This window comes from Nesoenas mayeri, assembly GCF_963082525.1.
Source record: "Nesoenas mayeri genome assembly, chromosome: 19".
Lineage (NCBI taxonomy): Eukaryota > Metazoa > Chordata > Aves > Columbiformes > Columbidae > Nesoenas > Nesoenas mayeri.
In genome coordinates this window covers 3,321,317-3,341,812 of record NC_137568.1, presented here as the reverse complement: position 1 = coordinate 3,341,812, position 20,496 = coordinate 3,321,317, and the positions used below count along the sequence as shown (strand labels likewise).

At 44.4% G+C, this 20,496-nt stretch overlaps 1 protein-coding gene across 1 annotated transcript in view; it reads right to left on the bottom strand.

Moving 5' to 3' along the window:
• Window positions 1-20,496, bottom strand: part of CACNA1G (calcium voltage-gated channel subunit alpha1 G) — a gene marked incomplete at its 3' end in the record, with an annotated part of 137,244 nt that overhangs the window by 19,375 nt on the left and 97,373 nt on the right. Inside the window, exons 22-29 of the mRNA XM_080356526.1 lie at window positions 17,358-17,484; window positions 13,986-14,111; window positions 13,282-13,371; window positions 12,510-12,702; window positions 10,016-10,066; window positions 4,025-4,176; window positions 1,454-1,563; window positions 259-392 (exon numbers count right to left, since the gene is read on the bottom strand). Of these exons, the coding sequence (XP_080212652.1) occupies window positions 259-392; window positions 1,454-1,563; window positions 4,025-4,176; window positions 10,016-10,066; window positions 12,510-12,702; window positions 13,282-13,371; window positions 13,986-14,111; window positions 17,358-17,484 (983 nt within the window). The remainder of the gene's footprint in view (window positions 1-258; window positions 393-1,453; window positions 1,564-4,024; window positions 4,177-10,015; window positions 10,067-12,509; window positions 12,703-13,281; window positions 13,372-13,985; window positions 14,112-17,357; window positions 17,485-20,496) is intronic.

Genomic DNA, 20,496 nt, shown 5'->3' with positions numbered 1-20,496 from the left:
ACAGCTATTTCTCCTTTATTTCTAAGCGCTCAGCTTTCAAGTCCTCTCAAGACAGAAACACATAGTCAGTTAGCTCAGTTTTTGGCTCCTCACAAGTATTTTCCCCCATTGTTCTTTCATTTGTTTACAGCCTGTTGATGTCAGAACTATGCACATTGCGATGGGGGTGTGCCCCAGGATCATTTCCCAATGCTTCACTCTCTCCTGGCGGGGACCCCGCACCTCAAACACAAGCCAACTCTGCTTTATTCATCTCACCTCGAGCAATCCTGAGTACCCTCATGATTCGGATAATAGTGGGGTTAATTGGTAGCGAAGCGTTCACCTCGATCTCTTCCAAAGTGATGCCCATGATAGACAGGAGCACGATTGCCAGATCTAATTGGTTCCATCTGGAGAAAACACAAAATGAAGTTTAACATCTACTAAGAAGCTGGCAAGGGGAGGTAGCTTGTTTCACATGAATTCCAGTCATTTTGATGGTTCTAGCACTCAAATGAATCTGCAGCATTTTTCCAAGGGTATTATACAAAAGCAGTTATGTTATGAAATCATTACAACTAATGCTTCTCGTTAGAAAATCAGCCAGTTCCAAAGATATTCTTGACTGAAGGGAAAGAGGAACAAAAGCTGGGCAGTTTTCTACTCAGAGGCTACAGACCTCAGGGGAGACGCAGCCTCCAGCCTGTCCAGCCGCTTCCAGACATGACACTGGTGGAGCACAGCACGAGATCTGCCCTAGAAAGAACCGGACCCTATGTCGGGTCCTTGCAATAAATATTATGGTGGGTGTAAAAAAGACCCCGGGGATTTGTGCCAGGTTGGAGAGAGGCATAATCCCAGCCTGGACAGCCAAGACATGGGCAGAGGGATGGAACCAACCCTCAGCTGCTAAAGGAGTCGTGTCAAGTCCTGCTCAGTGCCAGGGCTCTTGGTATTAACATTGAAGGAGGCAAAAATGGGAGGAGAAAGATTCACCAAGGATGTAAAATCTGTATTTGCGAAGTAAGAGAGTGAAAAATCTAAAAAAAGAAGGATTTTCATCTACTGTTCAGCATCTGCTTAAAAAGAGGTCCCTTTTCTCTTGCATTTCCACTCAAAGCCAGATTGCCTCTTTTGGTATAAATGTTGTCATTTCACCAGTTTCTCTTTATTATATGGACACGCAAGTGGCATGAGAAGAGAACCAGCCGCTCGATGTGAGACTCGCTCTTATTTTATCCACCCCAAGGGCTGAAGTGGCGCAATCACACTCCTTGGTGTGCCTGATCCTTTCTCCAACTCATATCCCAAGCCTTCACCAAACCAGGTTTCAGTTTTCACACCAAAAAGCATTCAAACATGTCAGACTGACACCACTGGGAAGAGCGTCAGGGTCCAGGACACCGAATTTGGGCACCTGTCCCCAGAAATGTGCTTGCAGCCCCCGCAGTCAAGATGAAGCTTTTGTTACCTGTCTTGGAAGAAGCGACGAAATCCAAAGGCAATAAGCTTGAAAACAGACTCCAGGACAAAGATCACAGTAAAGATGTAATTGCAAATCTTCAGGGCTTCATCAAGAACCTGGGGTGTGGACACAGGGTTAGATGCCAGTTCTGCAGAGGGGCTTTCTGCCTGCAAACTCGCCCTCCCCTCCTCTCATCAGCTACTCATTTCCCACCTACAGATAAAAGGCTCCAACCATGGGCTCTCTCCGATGACAAATGTCCCATGGAAAAGTCCCAGTGCTTCAGAGAGTGCACAGCCTGCATTTCTGCCTGGCCCCAACCCAGCTGATTTACAGGGTGTTTCAAAAAGCCAGACCCAATTTGAAATCACTGTATCTTTGAAAGTGGGTCCATCCTGTAATTCACAGGAGGGGGGCTGACACAAACCCAAGGCACAACCCAAACCCCGCACCAGTAACCTAGCCCCAGCTGGGATCTCTTGGGTGAGGGGTAGGACCCGCTGCATTTGCAGGTGTCAGCAGCGCAAAACCCCTCGTGCTTTCAGCAGAAAGCAGAATTTCAACCCACTTGCTCATTTGTTCATTGCTGCAAGAGCTGTGGGCTGGCTGGGATCGTGCAAGCGCTGGCCAAATGGCTTCTTGGTGACAGCCTGTCATTTACTCCTCACCTTGAGCTTTTGGCAAGGGGCAGGAGAGAGGGATGGCACGCCAGCAGGAACGAGTGCCTCGGGTTTTCCTCTGCCCACCCTTCCCTCTGCAGGTGTCCCAGCCTGGCCGTTAACTACAGGTGCCTCCTGGCTGGGACAGCTCCTGCACAGTCAGGCATTAAGCCATGACAGAGATTATTTCATCCCAAAAGCCCAGCTCTTGGAGGAGTGCTGTGGCAGCAGCATCCTGCGTGGCCTCCCAGGTAACATCCATCAAATGGATGTGTCCAGAGCAGTCTTAGGGATGCGAGAGATGGCAACAAAGTGCTCTCAGACAAAAAAAAAAAAAACCAAAAAACCCCACCAAAACCCAATTGCTGATCTCTGAGTGTCAGAAATCAGTAGAGGGGGTTTTAAGCCACGCACTCTGCCTTCAGGTTACAGTTTAGCTTCAAGCATCCACGGGTGAAAACCACCTCAACTGCCTGAGAAGTATAAGCCCAGCACCAAAGGAAGCCGTGGCTCTGAATGAGTCTCTCTGCTGTGCTGCAGGGGACCTGGGCTTTGCCAGCAAACACGCAGATTTATTTGGCAAAAGCAGGTTTTACCCAGCAGCTCTTTGCTCAAAACACCTTTACGCGCACCACAGCCCCTCCTCCCTGTGGGCAGCTGTAACATCTACATCTGGAATCTCATTCACAGGCCATCCCACCACCAACCCCTTTCAGCACCAACATGCCGAGCAATCATAAATTTGGATATAAAGCTCTCTGATACACTTAACCTTTTAAATATCTGCAGGATCCCACCCATCAGTCACCCGGACAGTGATTTCGGGGCCCTGATTCAGCACGTGCATGGCTCTCTGTGTGCTGTCATCTCAGCACAACCCAAGCTTGAAGTTACTACCCAGATGCTGCGTACCAGAGGCTTAGAGACAAAATGTTATTTTCCTGAAGAAAATTAAAAACAAAAGCCTGCCCAATATTTTTAAAATACAAGAGAAAATGTATCTGCAAAAGGACTGCGGTAAGACGCACGCCCTAGAGCGATTCCAATCCAGGCTTCTTAGCCAACAACCTTTTTCATCACCAAATTACTGAATCATTCAATAAGCCTTCCATGATATTTAAAGGTGACCTGAATAGAAAAAAATAAATAAATTGGGCTTGTGCCCTTTCACTTTTTGGCTTCTTTATGATAGGCTGGGGGCTGTTTTTCACCTTGCCTGCATGTCTTATTTGTTTGGGTTTTTTTTACATTAGGTATTCAAGTCCTGTCTAGTCTTAAAGAATATTTCCCCCTATTGTGTGTTATATTTATTCATTCTGAAAGTGGCTAATAAAAATAAGTGCAAGTTATATGGCAAAGGCAGCTATTTCCATTTCATTCTTATGCATGAGAGACTTGACATCCCAGGACAGGCTGTTTTTATTTTCAGACTATGACAAAGACCCAGGAACTTAGCGCGCTAATATATTAAAATGTATTTTAAGGACCAGCACAGATTCCAGTGCCTTTGAAAACTGGGCCCTGTGGACATTGGGAATTTAGGAGAAATTTTGCAAAAATAAACATTTCACCTTTTTTTTTTAATTTTTTGCCTTCTTTTTTTTTGGGGGGGGCGGGGTAGAAATCCTAAGTCTAATGGAAGATTTCAATGATAATCTCATCTAGCAAAGCAAACAAACCCGCTCCGCTCGTAGTTTTTAAAGCAACCCTTTTGCATTCAACTAGAAGGGAGAGGTGCAACAGGGCCCAGGTCCCAAAAGCCATGGTTTGAGCTGGAAGATAGACGAAGGATGCGGCAAAGAGACAGGTTGGGCAAGGTGGACAGAAGCCCTGAGGTCTGACAGTAAAACCGGCATTAATTCTGCCCATCAGCACATCCCACCACAGCCAAGCGTGTCCGCCAGCTCTGTCCCCATACCTTGGGCTGCTGGTAGTGCTCCATGGCCATGGTGATGACGTTGAGGCCGATCACACCGGTGATGAACAGGTCCAGGTAGTGGCTGGTGCACATCTGGTGGATGAGGAGGCGGAAGCGGGAGTAATCCGAATAGTAGGGCTTACACTGAGCTTCTGCAGCGGGGAGGAGGAGAGCGGAGAGGCACAGCAAGTCATTTCTCTGTGTCTTTCTGAAGTCAACGCACCCTCACTTTCCAGCTCCAAAGATGATAAATTCTAGACCGTTACAGCAACATGCTGTCTTTTTTTCAAATTTATTCTCCCTTTCTTCTTGCTGGCATGTTACCATTTTTAATACACAGCACGGCTCCTGTCATCTTATATATGTTAAACATCTTCAGTGGAACATGCGCTATACTCAGCCTTATGGCATCAGAGATGAGGTGAGCTGGGACTATTGTGCTGCTAAGGACTCTTTTCCCTGTAGGGAAATTTAAATTAAATTTAAATCTAAACAACATCTTTTGTTTATGCTGATTTTAAAGGATCTTAAAAGTCCCCAAAGTATCCAAAAGCTCAATTAATGGTCAGATACCGGGAACAGATTTTACTAACAATGGCTTAAATACACAGACCATTGAGTTAGCGGTGGTCTTTGAAAGAGAAGTAATTCAGTTATATTATATTCTTTGCAGTAAACTGCAGATAGAACAAAATTCAACACTTTGGTTGTCAGGGCCCTGAAAAATGGCCCATAAAAAATACCAAGGAAAACTGATCAGTCAGCCTTAGCGATTAGGAAATAATGATCCTCCATTTAGACAAGATTGTCAAAATACAGATTTCACTGTTCGAGTCGTTCCTATGTTCGGCTGCCTCAGGGATGACACATGCTCTTCAGACCTTGAACATTCCTAGAGATAAACTCATTTACTCACCTAATCTCTAATGGGGAAATGCCAAGGCTGAGTATATAATTCAGTACAATTTTCAAGAAGGCATTATAATGCAGATTGAAGCAGAAAGGACTGTCTTGAATATGTCAAAGTATAATATTACTCTCATAATTAGATGATCAACTGGTTATGAAAATTATTGAGCTGTAAGAATTACACGGCCTGATATTTAGTGCTGCTCAGCAAATGTACAGTTTGATACATTATTCTGAGCAAAAATTTCGGCAGAATGAAGCCACAAAGCACAGGTTTGGGTTGCCCTCAGGGAAAACTAATTTTAGAAGATTAAATTTTGCCTGGAAATAGAATTCACTTTGTCAATAGCCAATGACTTTGCAATCAAACCCATAGATTTAATGGTTTCATGCGCTCCCTTCTTCATAACAGGATTGTGACAAATAAGGGTTTTGTCTTTTCCCTAGAGACAGACCTTTCCCTTACAGCCCAGGGACCAGAGAGACAAATCACCCAGCGCTTTTATTCTGTAGGGGTTTGGAATGCCCACAAATCTGTTTCAGCATCATCAAATAAAAGGTGGTATTAATATTCACTTTCTGACCTGCAGTGTGCTTTAGGTGATCTGTACCTAAGTGCTAAAGCACGATATCGATGAAAAGGTCTATAAAATGAATTTTCATGCTGAATCTATTGAGTGCTTACAAAAAAGCAGCCTGGTAGCTGCTGACTCACTCATAAGACTTTGTCAGATATCTCAGAATCTGCATAAATCTCCATAAAGTCAAGATATCTCGATCACATTATGCTAAATTATGAGTAGCAAATTAACTAAAATGTTTGAATACAATTAGGTTAGGAATAGGACCTATTTTTATGAACCAACTTATCATCTCAGAAAGAAACACCATCGTAATTGGATCACTTACTTCTTCTACATTTATGCATAATTCACATTCAAAAAGAAAAATGTCAATGTTTCTGCCTTTGCTTGCAGTGGATTTACTTGTGAATAATTACACTGGAATTCAAATTTTTCTTAGCTTTGATTGGCAGGTAATTCCAAAGCCTACAGAATAGCACCGTCGCTGTTAGAACAGAGAGAGGATTTAGAGAGAGGTTGTAAAATGTCTCCTGTGCAAGGCTCCTGCACCTGGATTAGCCAGTGCATGACCTTATAAGCAGGGTTGCCAGTTGTTCAGATATTTGCCAAGGTTTCTTCCCTTTCGCATCCCCCCTTTCCAAAACACCAAAGCTCCTTTTCACTTTTCCCAGCACATGCCCCAGCCAAACATCTCTGGATGCTGCTCTCGCAAATGCACTTGCAGCCTTAGATAATCACCCTTGGTAAATGTTTCACCCTTCCCCATTAACATTAAATAAGAGGGGATTTGTCAACCCTGGTCATTATCCATGTCACCACTCGCTTCCCCGGTCGTCGCATGCTGGCCATGCAAGTTAGTGCAATAGAGATCCTACCGCGAGATGAACCACACAAGCTGGCATGCTGTCCGAGGACTATAGACAAATAGCTACTGTGTCTAGGCAGGCAGGGAACTTTCTGAACAGACAAGCCATTTTTTTTCCTATTGTATAAATACTATTTATTTAACCCAATCTGCACAGTTCTGCAAAGAAGTTGGGGGTTGCTCATGTATGACCATCCAAGTGCAAAGTCCATGCCCCCTATCACACAGTATCGTTTCTAATTATTGCAGGAAAGATCTAAACAATACCAACATCTTGGGAAATACAGACATCTGTTAAACTCCGGGTGGTGAACTTCACAACTAACACAACACCACATTACTGTACTGTTACAATACACTGTGTCAAGAACAACAAGAGCTCTGGGTTAGTCTTGGTTATTACTGGAAAGGTTAACTTGGCTTCCCGGCACACATGGCGTTAAAGAAAAGAGGAGGAGAGCAAACAAACAAAAGAAGAATTGGCAGAATGAGAATGTGAAAAGATGGGGAAATACAGCAAAAGCCCACTACAAGACATAAGGCTGGTAAACAGGGTGTAAATCCAGCTGCTTCACTGTGGCCAGAGGCCAGGAGGGTGGGAGAGGGAGAAGTGATTCAAATTTAGATATCGTTACACTGGAGAAAATCAGCTCAGACGGTGGAGCCTGAGCAATCTCCTCCTAACTCAAGCAGGAAGAAGATTTTACAGCTTGTAAAGTCCCACCTGCTCCTTCATCCCGGGCAATGGAGATCTGAGGGGACGGTGCTGGCAAGGGGACTGTGTGCCTGGCAGGGGGGCGCTTGGCTTGTCACTTTTGTGATCTCTCAATTCAAGTTGTTTCCAAAGCAGATATTCTGTGCTCATCTTGGCATCATTCCATGGGATTAATAATTGATCCCCTTGACAAGGGCTGGGAGGCAGAGCCCGGCAGCCCCAACCTCTGTCCTGGGGCCGCCAAACTCATCGTCATCCTCTTCTGTCCGTTTAGAGTGGCAGTGACCATGGCTGTTGTGGGAGAAACATTTCCCGTTCCTGCTCAACCTGTCCCTTTGCCCAGAGAGGTGGTGGATGCCCCATCCCTGGAGACATCCCAGGCCAGGCTGGACGGGGCTCTGAGCAACCTGAGCTGGTGAAGATGCCCCTGCTCATGGCAGGGGGGGCACTGGGGGAGCTTGGAAGGTCCCTTCCAACTCAAACTATTCTAGGATTCTTTGGTGATCACAACCCAGCTTTGGGGCATTAAACCCCAGGCTCTGTGGGAGATGGGGCTGAGGTCACTCTTTTCCTGTTAAATGCATTTTCTTGGTGGGAATGGGGCTGGGCATGTGGCTCTGAAATATCTCCAGATAGCAGCTGCCTGCAAATATAGCCCTGTCAAGAGAGAAATTGCCACTTTCCCCGAGGTGGCTTTCGAGCCGGAGGTGCGTGGGCATGGGAAATTGGAATTCACGAGAGTGGGACAATTCCATTACCATCTCCTCCAGCTTCTTCCTTCTTCTATAATAAGGGAATTAACTACTTTGCAGGTCTGAGTATATCTGGAGGACAGCGGCACACCAGTGAGCAAAGAGCCTGTGACGCAGCTGGATTTACAAACTATATCAAGAATATTATTAGGTTAAAAAGTAGTTTGCACTGAAGGAATTTTTTGTTTTAAACACAGTGTTTTACTTGGCTTTCATTGTACTGAATGGACTTATTAAAAAAAAAAAAAAGAAAAGCAAAATGGAAAATGATAAACTATTTCCACTGAGAAGGTTCCAGTTATGATAAAATATAGACTCAAAAACAGAAAGAAAAATAATAAAATCATAATCTCACTAAGCACCAAGCAGCAGCACGCTCACACACACACTTCTCCATCTTATCTCCACAGAAAGAGAAAAGAAACCCTGTCTAAGTGATGTGTGGAAGATTTGGGGTCACAACTCCAGGTTTCTCGTTGAACCACAGGAGGTTCGACTACAGCACCCAGGACTGATTCCCTCATATCCCTCACAGTCAGGTTCAGAAATAAAACCTTTCTGTTCCCTCGCATCGGTGCCTGAAGAGCAGCGTGGCACATTCGCTACTGCTGGATCCAAAGAGAAGACAACAAAAGGAAACACAAAGCACAGACCTGACAATCGCACGCTTTTTAAAGGCAGAGTCTAAGAGTCTTTCTGAGCCTGAGCAGGACAATGGAGGGGTTGGGAATGAGTTCAATGCCTTAAAAATAAAATAAACCTGCCTTGATGTAGCTCTGTAAGGCCAGAAAAAGAGTCACAACCAAATAAAACGAAAAGTAAATAAAGAGACCTCCAAACCCAGCAACAACTCCCCCCTCGTGCTGCCCCGTTTTGCGGGAGGGGACAGGAGGCCTACCAAGAAGAGCAAGAATAAAGGCAAAGAAATAAGAATACCAGGAATGACAATGGGAAGGAGATTTGGGATTTAATAAAGCATGTTGTGATAATGTCCAACAAGGCCTTAGAAGATTAAGGTAGGGACTTCTGTCTCCCCAAGTTGTCCTCTGCAGTGAAAGCCAATAGCCCTCACCTTGTGATTTTTATTTAATCAAAACTCCCAGCAATATGTGAGAGATGGATGGAGCTCTGCTCCCGTCTCAAGCAGTGGGAGCTTGTTCACAGGTGAGAGTTTTAATGGCACATTTTTCCTAGCATATTATTTTTGTCGAAAATTACAGCTATATTTGTTTCTATGTTAGCGCCTCTTTAATTATTCAGGCTAATATTCTTAAGTTATGAATTAAACAAAATGCTTGCCAGATCAAAGCTTCTTCTAAAAATAAAAGGAGCAAGGGACAGATTTGCGGCCCTGAGTTATCATCCTGGTGAGGGGGCACAGGAAAGGGAGACGTGAGCCAGCCCTGCTTGGCGTGGCCAGGTCAAACCCCAGCAACCATCACCCCAGACGGTCCATCCCCTCCAGGACCTGGAAAAGCTTTGAGGTGGCATCTTTGTTTCACTTAATTCACAAGATGCCTCATATGTTGAGTGATTCTCAACGAATACAAAGAATTTACAAGCTGGGCAGCACAACGGCTAAACCCCACGTCCACCCTGGCTCCGTTAAAGCACTGAAGCTCTATACTATACTGAATTTTACCCTGCTGAAAAAACGCTGTGTCTCCCTGAAGCACAGTGTGTGTGGAGCAATGAGCAAGGGCTGGAGAAACAATGAAATAACCTCCCTAAGCGAGACTGCCGGCCTTCCAGAGACACTCCTGCAAATTAGTCAGAGACTCCTAAGTTGGTGATAGGAAAGCTAGAGTAAACAATAAAGGACCCAATTCACAGTTCAGTCATTATTCTCAAACAAAAAGAAAAAAAACAGCAAAAAAAGGGGGAAATAAAAAAACCATGAAGAGTCTGACAGTGTCTTAACGAAAACCAGAAAAAAATATTGAAAAACATAACATGATCAAGTGATAAATTAAAGGTTTGCAAGTGTCAGTCCTGAGGCGGGTCTGCAGACCTGCCGTTGGGAATGATGCGCGTGTGCCATGGAGGAAGCAAACGAGCTTTGCACCACACAGAGGGTTTAGTGGGATGCCTGGCAGCAGCGGTGGCCAGCATTAGTGACACAGCACTGCCATTCACGTGGGACGAGACGTGCCGACTTCCCAGTACCTTGCACTGCACTGGCTGAGCTCTCCATTAATACATCATCCAGCATTAGATCTAAAAGAACGAAATGGCATTAATGACCCGGCAGGACACACAGCAAGACTTCCCTTCCCCTTGAGAGGTCCCGGTGGCTCTCAGGCTCTCCATTGCCTCTACCAGGAACGTTTTCTTGTGGGATCCTCTCCTTGTGCCTCATGGAGGGTGGGCTCAGGTGAAAAAGCTCTTGTGCTTCTCCCACGTGCACGGGTGGAAGCCCAAGAGATCCCTGAGAACTCCTCGGCTTGACGACGATGAAGGAGAAGATGCTTCTGAAGGATGGACTTTGTACATATCCTGCACCTTACAGTGACCACTCCTGCATCTGCCTACGTCTTGCCCAGCTGGGATCTCGCACGCTTGCCTGGTTTTCAGATGTCCCGTTGGGTAAATGCTTTTGAAGAGTCTACAATAAAAAATGACTGTGCAACCAGTTAGATGTCTACGTCTGTCTGTGTCTGACATCCACAGGTTGGTTTGGGCATCTGGGGACACTCAGGAAGCCCAGCTGAAAGGAGCCCCCATGCAGTTGCTGCTATAACTAAAGCCTTAGTCTTAGTACCATCTGCAAGTTTCCACCCTGCAGAACGAAGCTCAGAAACGACATCTGTTGCCTCCGAGGGCAAAGCTGGACACGGTCAATTAAAACCAACGTTTCACTGAATGTGAATTGGGAAAACTGTTCTGAAGTGATTTGGAGGGCTTCATGCTTTGTTCCTGAAAGGTTTTTATAGCTATTGAATACTCAGCAATATTTGATACTCAGTAAAATATCTGTTTTATTGCCTCTTTAATTAGGCATTTCATAGCACTGAATGAATAACTACATCTCCAAGGATGGTTTGTGATTCTTTCCCACTGGGAAATTGCCCAGACTTACGTCTTTTCTTCATCTAGTTCCTCTAGCATTACAAATAAGGTAATTAATAATAACTAAATATCTATTTTTCTTCTATAGAAATGTTTGCTTTCCAAAACCGCAACTTTAAATAGGGATCTTTCTATCCAGCCTTTAAAAACATTTTCTAGCTCATCAGCCTGAAACAGTGTTTGAGAACTTGAACTGACCAAAAGAGCTTTCTAGACATTTCCTTGATGTGAAAAACAAAGAAAATTCTTTCCATCTGTATCCCACTTAACTGAGAACAGACTAACGTGTCCTCCACCGCTCTTGAGGGAAGCCTCCAACTTTCCAGTGACCATCACCAGGCTCTCAGCATAAACCAAATTTTGATATCCAGAGGCTGGTGTGATACATCCTATTGGTTACAAAATCCATGAAGTTCATGAGACTCGACCAAAGGAAAGTGCTGGGTAAGTGCTGAACTGAGAGAGGCTGAGACACCCTTGTGGTATGTGGTTGCGTAACGGAGCCTGTCACAGCTATTAAATACCTCTTAGACTATTAAAAATAATTTTAAAAAGACTTTATATAGTTAATATTACCAGGTTTTGGAACAATGCTTGATCAGACAGCCTCTTAAACAGTACTGAAGTCTGTCAAAGATAGAGAAAAGCTGTGAAAGGGAACACAGAGAGAGCAGCAGGCGCCTACCCCAGGAGGGAGAACATGAGGCCATGGACACGGAGAAAGTTCAGTCAGAAGAGAGAGCATGCAAGAAGAAGAGTACCTCCAACCTGCGGCCTCTGGCTGACTTATTCCTCCTTATTCAACCAAATTAAAAGAGAAAAAGACTAGAAGAAAAATGTCAGGTTGGAAACTTTTAGCAGAGCTCCCTTCACCTGTAAAGCCTTCTCCAGGCAGGGCTGCAAGTTCGTGTATTCCGTTTGGAGCTTGGTTCAATTTGCATCAGTGCTATTTTGCCTAGTTAGTGACTCTTCTCAGCTGGCTTTTTTTTTTTTTTTCCTTCTAATCTGTATTTCTCAAGCAAATGCATTGATATGTTTCTCTAAGGGGTTTTTAAGCATTACTAGAATGAGATGGCTCCATTATTTTATTACACTCTTGAATAGCAGTGGTGCTACTGTGCCAATAAATAAACCTGCTTGATAAATGGGACAGGTAACATCACTGTGGCATTACAAGGCTGTAATAAACCAAATAGTGAATCCAGTTATCAGCAACAGTGCTTATGACTCAGAAGATTTATGGTGCCATCCGGCACTGCTGATCTTTGCAGTTGTCACTATTTGTGTAACACTGAGCTCTGCTATCCAAGAAGCTGCAGGTCTGATTATTATTATATTTTAATTTAAATAACCTCCAATGGAAAGGTCATTGCAAATCATGCAGCCATTAAAAAGGCTTCCATGGCTCTTTACTCAGCCTAAAACGACACTATTTCCTTCATGCAAATTTTATAGCTGGACATGCTTTGGGGAGAAGAATGATCACCAGACGTGAGGCAGGGAGGGGAGGGAGGAGGGGATTGTGTGGAAGGTCAAGCAGGACTCAGAAAGATGTGGAAAGACTACCGACCAGCCATCTGTTTCTCCTTACTCCTTCTCTTTTTCTCCAGCCGGCGAAGCCTCTTCTCCTCCCGCCTCTTGGCTTCTTCCTCCTCCTGGTGCTGCCGACACTTGTGGAAATTCTCGACCACCACCCCCACAAACATGTTGAGGACGAAGAAGGCCACGATCAGCAGGAAGGAGATGAAGTAGAGGAGCATCCATGGGTTGTAGTTCATGACTGGCTGCAATGTGGAGGAAGGCAAATGTTAACTGAGCACCAAAAATAAAAAGGAGCAAATTGATAGAGCTGCTCCATCCACAAAACCCATGGGAGCCCCTTTGAGGTAGCCCAGTGTGCTCTGCTCTTCCTGAACATTAGAGCCTCTGCTCTTCCTGAACATTAGAGCCCTCTAAGACATTTTAACTGAATGTTCCCAAAACATAAAGCACGTTTAGGATGGAAGAACCACCTCTGTTCTGCCAACAGCAGGACAGTAGCATCTTTTTACAGCTGTTCCTCACTGAAAGTCTGTACCTACATGAAGCACTTATTTTCTCCTGAAATGTCCAAATTGCTTAAAAAGTCAACCCTTTTTTGGTAGGTGCAGTTCTCCTATTTCTGGTTACCCCAGTCGTGTTGCAAAAACTGTAGGAAAAAGGCTAGATCCAAATCCAGACTTTCCACTCGCCTCCCTGTCACATCCCAGGATTTAGGCTAAACCACTCCCTCAATCCCAACCCCCCAAGAGTATTTTACAAAACAAGAACCAAAATGTATGATCTACACAACTCATTTCTTACAGCTCTGACAGAGCACATACCTGCTGGTCAACACCCACAGCATCTAAGCCATCGTACATAATATCCACCCACCCATCCTTGGAGGCCAGAACAAAGAGGGACATCAGGGCCTAGAAATACATAGGAAAAAAAAGTCAGACATATTTGCACTAAAGCTCTTCTACTTGTAGCATTTTATTCCTCTTGGCCCTTTCCTGTCTGAGGATGATCATTATCTGTCTGATAATGGGATACTTTGGTGCCCAAGGTTTCTCCTGGCAGCAAAAACCTATCAATGTCCATGTCCCGTTCAGCAATGAGCACTCATTCGGAAACAGCAAAGCTGAAGACAAAAGCAGCTTCATTTCCACCCTCCAGGTCTCTACCGCTCCTGACTAATTAGTCCTTACCAGGCTGCTAAAATAAGGCTGTGTTGCAAAGATGGTTGAAAGTGTCCAGCTCTATTAGACAAGCCCTTCTGCAAGATATATTTGGTTTGTTATGTAGCAGTGAAGCAATTAAGTACTCCACGAAGCCACATGTGCTTGTTCGGCTCTGAAAAGAAGTGTATGCCTGCTTGGAAACACTGCCTTTGGGATTTACAGAGACAGAACGCTGTGTATGTGAACTGAATATTTACTGTGACTGGTAGTGCCCTGTAAGACAATCCCATGGGATAATAATGCACAGGTTTTAAGTCAAGGAGGTAAAGGAGCAAAGAAGCAGATTACCATTCTATTAATACCTGGCCGAGATTATCAAAATTATACTTGTGCCGGACCCATTTGTAGCTTGCTTCTGCACAATCCGATTTATTTGTGATGTTTCTGGTGTCCTCCCCTTGGCAGACAAAAAACTTGCCTTTGAAAAGCTGCAAAACACACAAAGAAGAGAGGAAAGGTAAGAGTTCGGTGCACAGGATTTCTCTGCAGATGATGGGCATTTCTCCTGGGATATTCTGCACAGCCCACGCTAACCAGAGAAGTTCAGGGAAATGGCCTCATTCATGCAGGTTATTAAGTGCGAGCAGCCTGTATAATAGGCAGCTAATGAGCAAATGCATGATTTCACATCATTTAGGACACCCACCTTGTGCATTAGGTTGTCTGGTTCAGTGATCTGAGTCTGGCCTCAAGGCCTTTGCTTCTGGGTCACAAGCTCCAGGGGAGCCCCAACTAATAGCCCAGACCAGCTAATGGCTTCTCACCACACGTGGAATGTCTCCGGTGACTCTCAGCCCAGTTAACGATGCCAGTTTCAAGAGTTACGGACAAATTAAGCGTAACGAGGACCCTCTGTCAGCAGAGAGAAGGTGGCAGTGAAGAGGGACAGTGATGGACTGAGCTCTGCTCTTACAGGTCACAAGGAGACGTGTCGAGAGGAGCCGAGCTCCTGCAAGTGACATTAGGGTCTCACTGAATCAAGACTGGTGTCAGTCCAGCTCTGGTCTCTGGTTCTCAGTGCTGTTCTCCAGCCATCATTCGGCTCTGCAATCCAGGCAGAGGTCTCTGAAACTATTCCTTGTGCAGAGCTTAAGGAGTCAAGCCCAACTGATGCTAGGTAGCTTACTTCCTTTGGTGTAAGCCAGGAGAGCTGTAACTCCTGGGGAATCAGCTCCTGATTTACACCTGCATGAGGAACATGAGCTTCCATGCACTTAATTCCAGACCTGATGCTTCCCGCACCCCGAACACAGATTGGTTACTGCTTCTGACAAGGTGATTGATGCTAGCAGGGTGGATGGTATCAAAGCCTGGGAGACATCCAACAAATCTGGTTTTATTTGCTGACAGAAACTATTGACATTACTGTTTTGGGGGGAAATGGCAGCCAGCTCACCAGGCTCCTTAAAACACCACCTGGGTATCCAGAGAAAAGATGCTGATGGGTTTTGATCTGTTATTCTAGACAGATATCAGTAGAAATAATAGCAAAGGAGATAAACCCATGCATTACTCCATGGGTTTCCTTGAGAAATCAACAGCAGAAGGATGTTCTTGAGGCATGCAAAATTAATCACCACTCAACGCAGCCATAAAACTTCTGGATGCAAGAAGAGAAGTATTCCCTGATCTTTCCATGGAGAAACACTAGCTGTGGGTAGGGCAGACTGGGGAGATATAGCCTTCACAGAGAAAAGTTTTAATTAAGCAGGAAGGTAAACAACTCTTTTTAATATATGGTCTGTAAATATAACTTCTCCAGGAGCTGGACTATAATGCCACTCAGACGGGAGCAGTAACAGAGCTACTAACGGGGTTTGGAAATACAAAGTCCAATTCGCACAAATCCTGATCCCCATCAGTGCTTCAGATTTTAGCAGTTCTGAAAGTGAAAGACTCCATGTTTCCTACTGTACTTGTTTTATGTGTTTCTTGTGTCTTATTAATGACTTTTCACATGTAGGCAAGCTCCACAACAAAAACAGTCTTGCTAACAGGAAACACTATTTAAAAAGTGGACGTCTGGATTTAACAGCATCAAAAACTTCTAGTTTGATCCCCAGTTTATATTTACATGGAAAAACCAACAGTAACCTTGAGAGATCATCTTTTTATAGAAAATAGCTATTACCCTCATCTTACACCTAATTAGACATAAATATTAACTGAGAATTTTGCATCCTGAATACAGGATCAGTCTTGCTTGTATCTACCGCTTGAGCACATCAATAGTCATGACAATTTAACATAAAACTGCAAGTCACCAGGGAAAACAATCACAATTAGCAGGGAGGAAATTCAGAGAGCATATTGCAAGTTTTGCTGTTTGGCATAAATTTTCCTGTGTCTGAGTTTTATATTGTTTTACGGGATGTGCTTAGTTTTATGAATCTGTTTAGTATAACGGATGGATGTTGTTGTACGGTAATGCTAAACCAATCTAGCTGCTGAGGTGGTTATGGATGGCACGATTTTCTTCTCTGTTTATTTTCAATGCTGCATTTATTATTTAAACAGTACATTAGTATAAAATATTATATGACACCTTTCCAAAACAAAGCCAAACAGAGCTGCTTCCCAGAGCTGGCAGTGACAGATCAGACAAACTTCAGAAAGGAATAAGTGTTATGTCAGAATATTTATATGAAACAATCTTTTCTTCTCAGGTAATGAGAAACCAGTTGCTTCAGAAACTACCACTTTTTTCTCTGGGTTCCTGCACTCCTGGGACTGAGGGTATTGCCAGCAGAGCTGGCTGGAAGCAGACTCGGAAATGTCTGGTTCTGCAAGCTCTCAGTTATACAAACTGTCAGAATCTGGATCAATCTCCAGGTCAAGGTCTCTCTGGAGTTTACAAACCAACAATTTCAGCTCTGAGAGTTTCTATTTCCCCATTGCTTTATACCTAGAAAAAAGGTGGAGGGGAGATGTCCCCACATTATCTCCCAGCCAGAACAGGAATGGGATTTAAGAGTTTCCCAGTGCAGAGCTTTTCTGGTAAATATCATGTTTTAGACCTGACCCTTCTCTGGTGTGGCTGGGGAAGAAAGTGAAGAAATATCTTTATTTACATCCTTCTGCAGGCAGAAGTTCTTGTGGTGGAAAGAAAGCCCATTCTGTGCCTTTGAGAGGGTCATGATATTGGCTTTAGTATCACTGCATGCAACGGAGAAGCTTCAAGAAGTTCAAGATGTCGCTAGGAATAAGTTGTCTTGAGAGCACTTAAAAGAACCATGCTATGCTGCTGGGGTGGGGACAGAGCTGCGTAAGTCCTTATGTCTGAGCCTTTCCAGGTTGTTAAGATGGCAAAGTTATGGATTCAAAGTGAACACGCATTTCTAGAGCTGAGCAGAGGACCTTGAACCAGTGAGAGGCAAAACCAGCCCCACTAGCTGGCTCTAACCATTGCTCCTTCAGCTGTGGCCAGGGATGCGTGTAGCTGGGCAACTGTTGTTAGGTTGTAATTGTTAAAGAGGTTTTAATGGCTGACTATTATTGGGAAATCTGCTTCCTCCTTGCTAAGTGCAAGGAGCATTCCCCAAGAGGGCCAAACAACCTATTGCTTGGTTGCAGAAATGCTCATAGCCTGCCCATTGGTACAGATACCCAGATGTGGGGCCATCTGGGGCTCATGATGCTTTTGGGTTCGGTGTTGGGGCTTCCAAGGGACTCACCTGAACTCCCAGGATCCCAAATATTATGAAAAAGGCACAGCAGATGACCACAATGTTCCCAATGGGCTTCAGGGATGACATGAGAGTCTCCACCACCAGCTTCAGTCCTTGGGCTCGACTAATGACCCTGTGGAGACAAGTAAGCACAAAAGCTCTGGTAAAAAAAAAAAAAAAACAAGTAGAGACTGTAGAGACTGTACTATACTCTCAAGGACAACACTACAATGAAAGAAGAAAGCTAGTGTGATTTAGAGAAGCCATCTCACTGTGCTGGGGAAGATGAATGAGGTATTCAGGCTCACAGACTTGAAGGTGGAGAGCTGGGGGACCGAGAAAGGCATCTGAAGAAGTTGGATGCCTCCCTCCTCATGATGCCAACTGGAATTAAGCATTTCACTAGCTCTGTAAATCTATTTGTACTGATGCCATAGAAACTGCTTTCCCAAGGCAGAAATCGCTGTCTGCTGTGCGAGTCCGAGGGAGGGCAGTACCTGTGTGCTTCTGGGTACTGGCTGGTGACTCCTCTGAACACCTGACACTCAAAAGCACCACAGATTTCTCCGCCTTCTTGTTTCTGCCCCATTCTCTCTTTTGCCATGGGGGTGCTCTCCCATTTCACCCCAAGTCTGGCTGCACCACCTGAAGCACAGTTGGGAGTTTTGTTGCCTGGAGAGGATCCAAGTTCTCCAACTCTCTCCCGGGCTGTGGTGCTCCCAGCAGAGATGCCCATGGACACATCACATGCCTGACACACGTGGCCTCCGCTGGGACCCCAGCTAAGCCTGGTCCAGCCCCCTCCTGCCCCAGAGCCGACAGGTTTAGCAAACTGCACTGCTCAGTGCACAGGCACCACCAGGTCTTTCAAGAACTGTTGGCTTTAAACAGTATCTTCAAAAGCTAAAAATTATTTCCCTTTATTTCTTGTTAAATATTTACTCAAAATGTCGAGGGTAACTCATAAATTATCATTTAAAAAAGGAAACAGATGGTGGTATTTTTATGCACCCCCTTACCAGTGAAACACAAAAGGCAATGCTGCTATTCCTCACGCTGCGCGTCTCTCTCAGATGGCTCTTGTGGGTCCCTATTTTGGGCACCAGGCTTTCCTCATGCTCAGGACAAGGGCTCTTCCCACTCTGTCTGAGTGGGCAAAGCAAGATTTGGGCTGGACAGTCTAAGGATGAATTGCTCTTTTGGATCCTCAGCTGGTCTAAAGAACTCAGCATCCCTCAGCTATTACCCTCACACAGACCTGGGTGAAATACTACAAGTGCCAAACTAGAGAGGGGAAACTGAGGCATGGCAGGACTGCAAGCCATGTGCTTAGACGTATGCAGGCACTTCATTTCCAATGATTCTGAAATTAGGTACTGTGGTGCCTTTAGGGATCTTGATTTAGGTATTCTGTTCACTGTTACACAGGATGGAACTGAAGTCAGGTCTTCTAAATTGAAGGCCTTTCGTCTAAAATACTGGAGCATCCTTAAATTTTGGGGAACAAGGAAGAAATTTAGTCTCTGGAGTCTAAAGTTGATAACTTTCTCCAACGCTTATTAAGAAAGCCTATTCTAGAAATAATAAAGTGATTTCCCTTGTGAGATACCCTTTGGTATCCAGCAGAGAGAGAAAATAGGAGGTTACTCGTCTGACCTCTTAAAGTCATGTGCGTTGAGGATAAAAAGAAGTCTGAGAAACTGCAGCATTTGGCTGCTTTCAGAGTTTTGATCAACCAGGGAATTCCTCAAATGAGAATGCATAAGGGTGAAAGCTGCCACCAGTTTAGCTCCACGCCAGTGCTGTTTCCAACCCTACAGGGAGAGAAGACTTTGAAAAGATTTTGAAAAATAATAGTTCTTACTGATGAAAACCTTCAGATCTTGGAGCTGCCTCAAACTAAGGGCCTGATCCAACGTCAAGGCAGGTCTGCGCAAAAGCTCCTGCCGCTCTCCTGAGAGTCTCATAACTTCCTAAGAAGTGCCAGTGAAACCCTCAGCACTTCCAGATTATTAGTGTCAGTTCCAATATGTCAACAAACAGCATCCCCGCGCCTCATCAATATTGCCCGAGGTCCTTCTGAAATCAGGCTTGTAAACTCATATTATCTGAGCCACCACTCCTGCAATTTATTGCTGAGGGATCCAGCTGATTTGGAGCCCTCCAGGTGTGCCAGAGCCGTAGACTCGCCGAGCTTGCACTCAGGATAATTCCAGTCTGCATTAGGCATATGACAAATGGGGAAATTGAAATGAGACCTTTTAGTTTTCATTGTGAAGAAATGTGAATCCCTTGAGTTCCTCCTGGTTCTGCTGGTCTCAGCATTCCTGATGCTGTTAAAGCCCTGGCGTGAGACACTCCAAGCCCACAGCCAGCCTCACCCCAGCAGGATCACGCTCCTGTTAGGGCTGCTGGTCTGATCAGAGCACTCAGAAGAAGAAGTAACACTTAGATGAAGTAGTATATCGATGTTAATTAAGATCTTCCTCCATATATTAAAAAAAAAAAAAAAATAGCAAAGGTGATAATATGATGGATAGAAAAGAGTCTATGAAATTACTATTTCATACTGAGATGTTATGAAAAGTGAATAATTCATCCATCAGCTTTGGAAGTCGAAGCCCAGGCGCTATAGAAAGTAAAACAGCACTGAAGTCCATTCACATTAATTCTGAATACATTTTAAATTTTGATTTCTCTTGTATCTTAAGTTACAACACTTGATCCCAACAACAGCAGGTTGAATGCATTAGGAAGGAATGTTACTGTATAAGCAATTCCTCTACTGGCTGAAACATCAGAGGGTCATGGAGACATCTTTAAATGTCACTCCTTTGTGAATATATTTTTGGAATTCTGGTCACGAAGCTGGGATTGGATCCTCATGGATTCAATTTGGAGGCTGATAATCAACCATGCAATCAAAAGCCCATGACTGGCACACAGGCCAGTAGAGTTTTGTGCTTTTTTGTGTTTTGTTTTGTTGTTTGCTTGTTTGGTTTTTTTTAATGCCTGTACAAAAGGCACAAGCGTGCATAGTTGTGTGTGCTGCATAAAGCAATGGGGCTCTTTTCACAGGAGAAAATAAGAAACAGAATGAGGGAGGTCTTTTGCAAGAAGAACTCCTTCAGACCATCAACCAGGA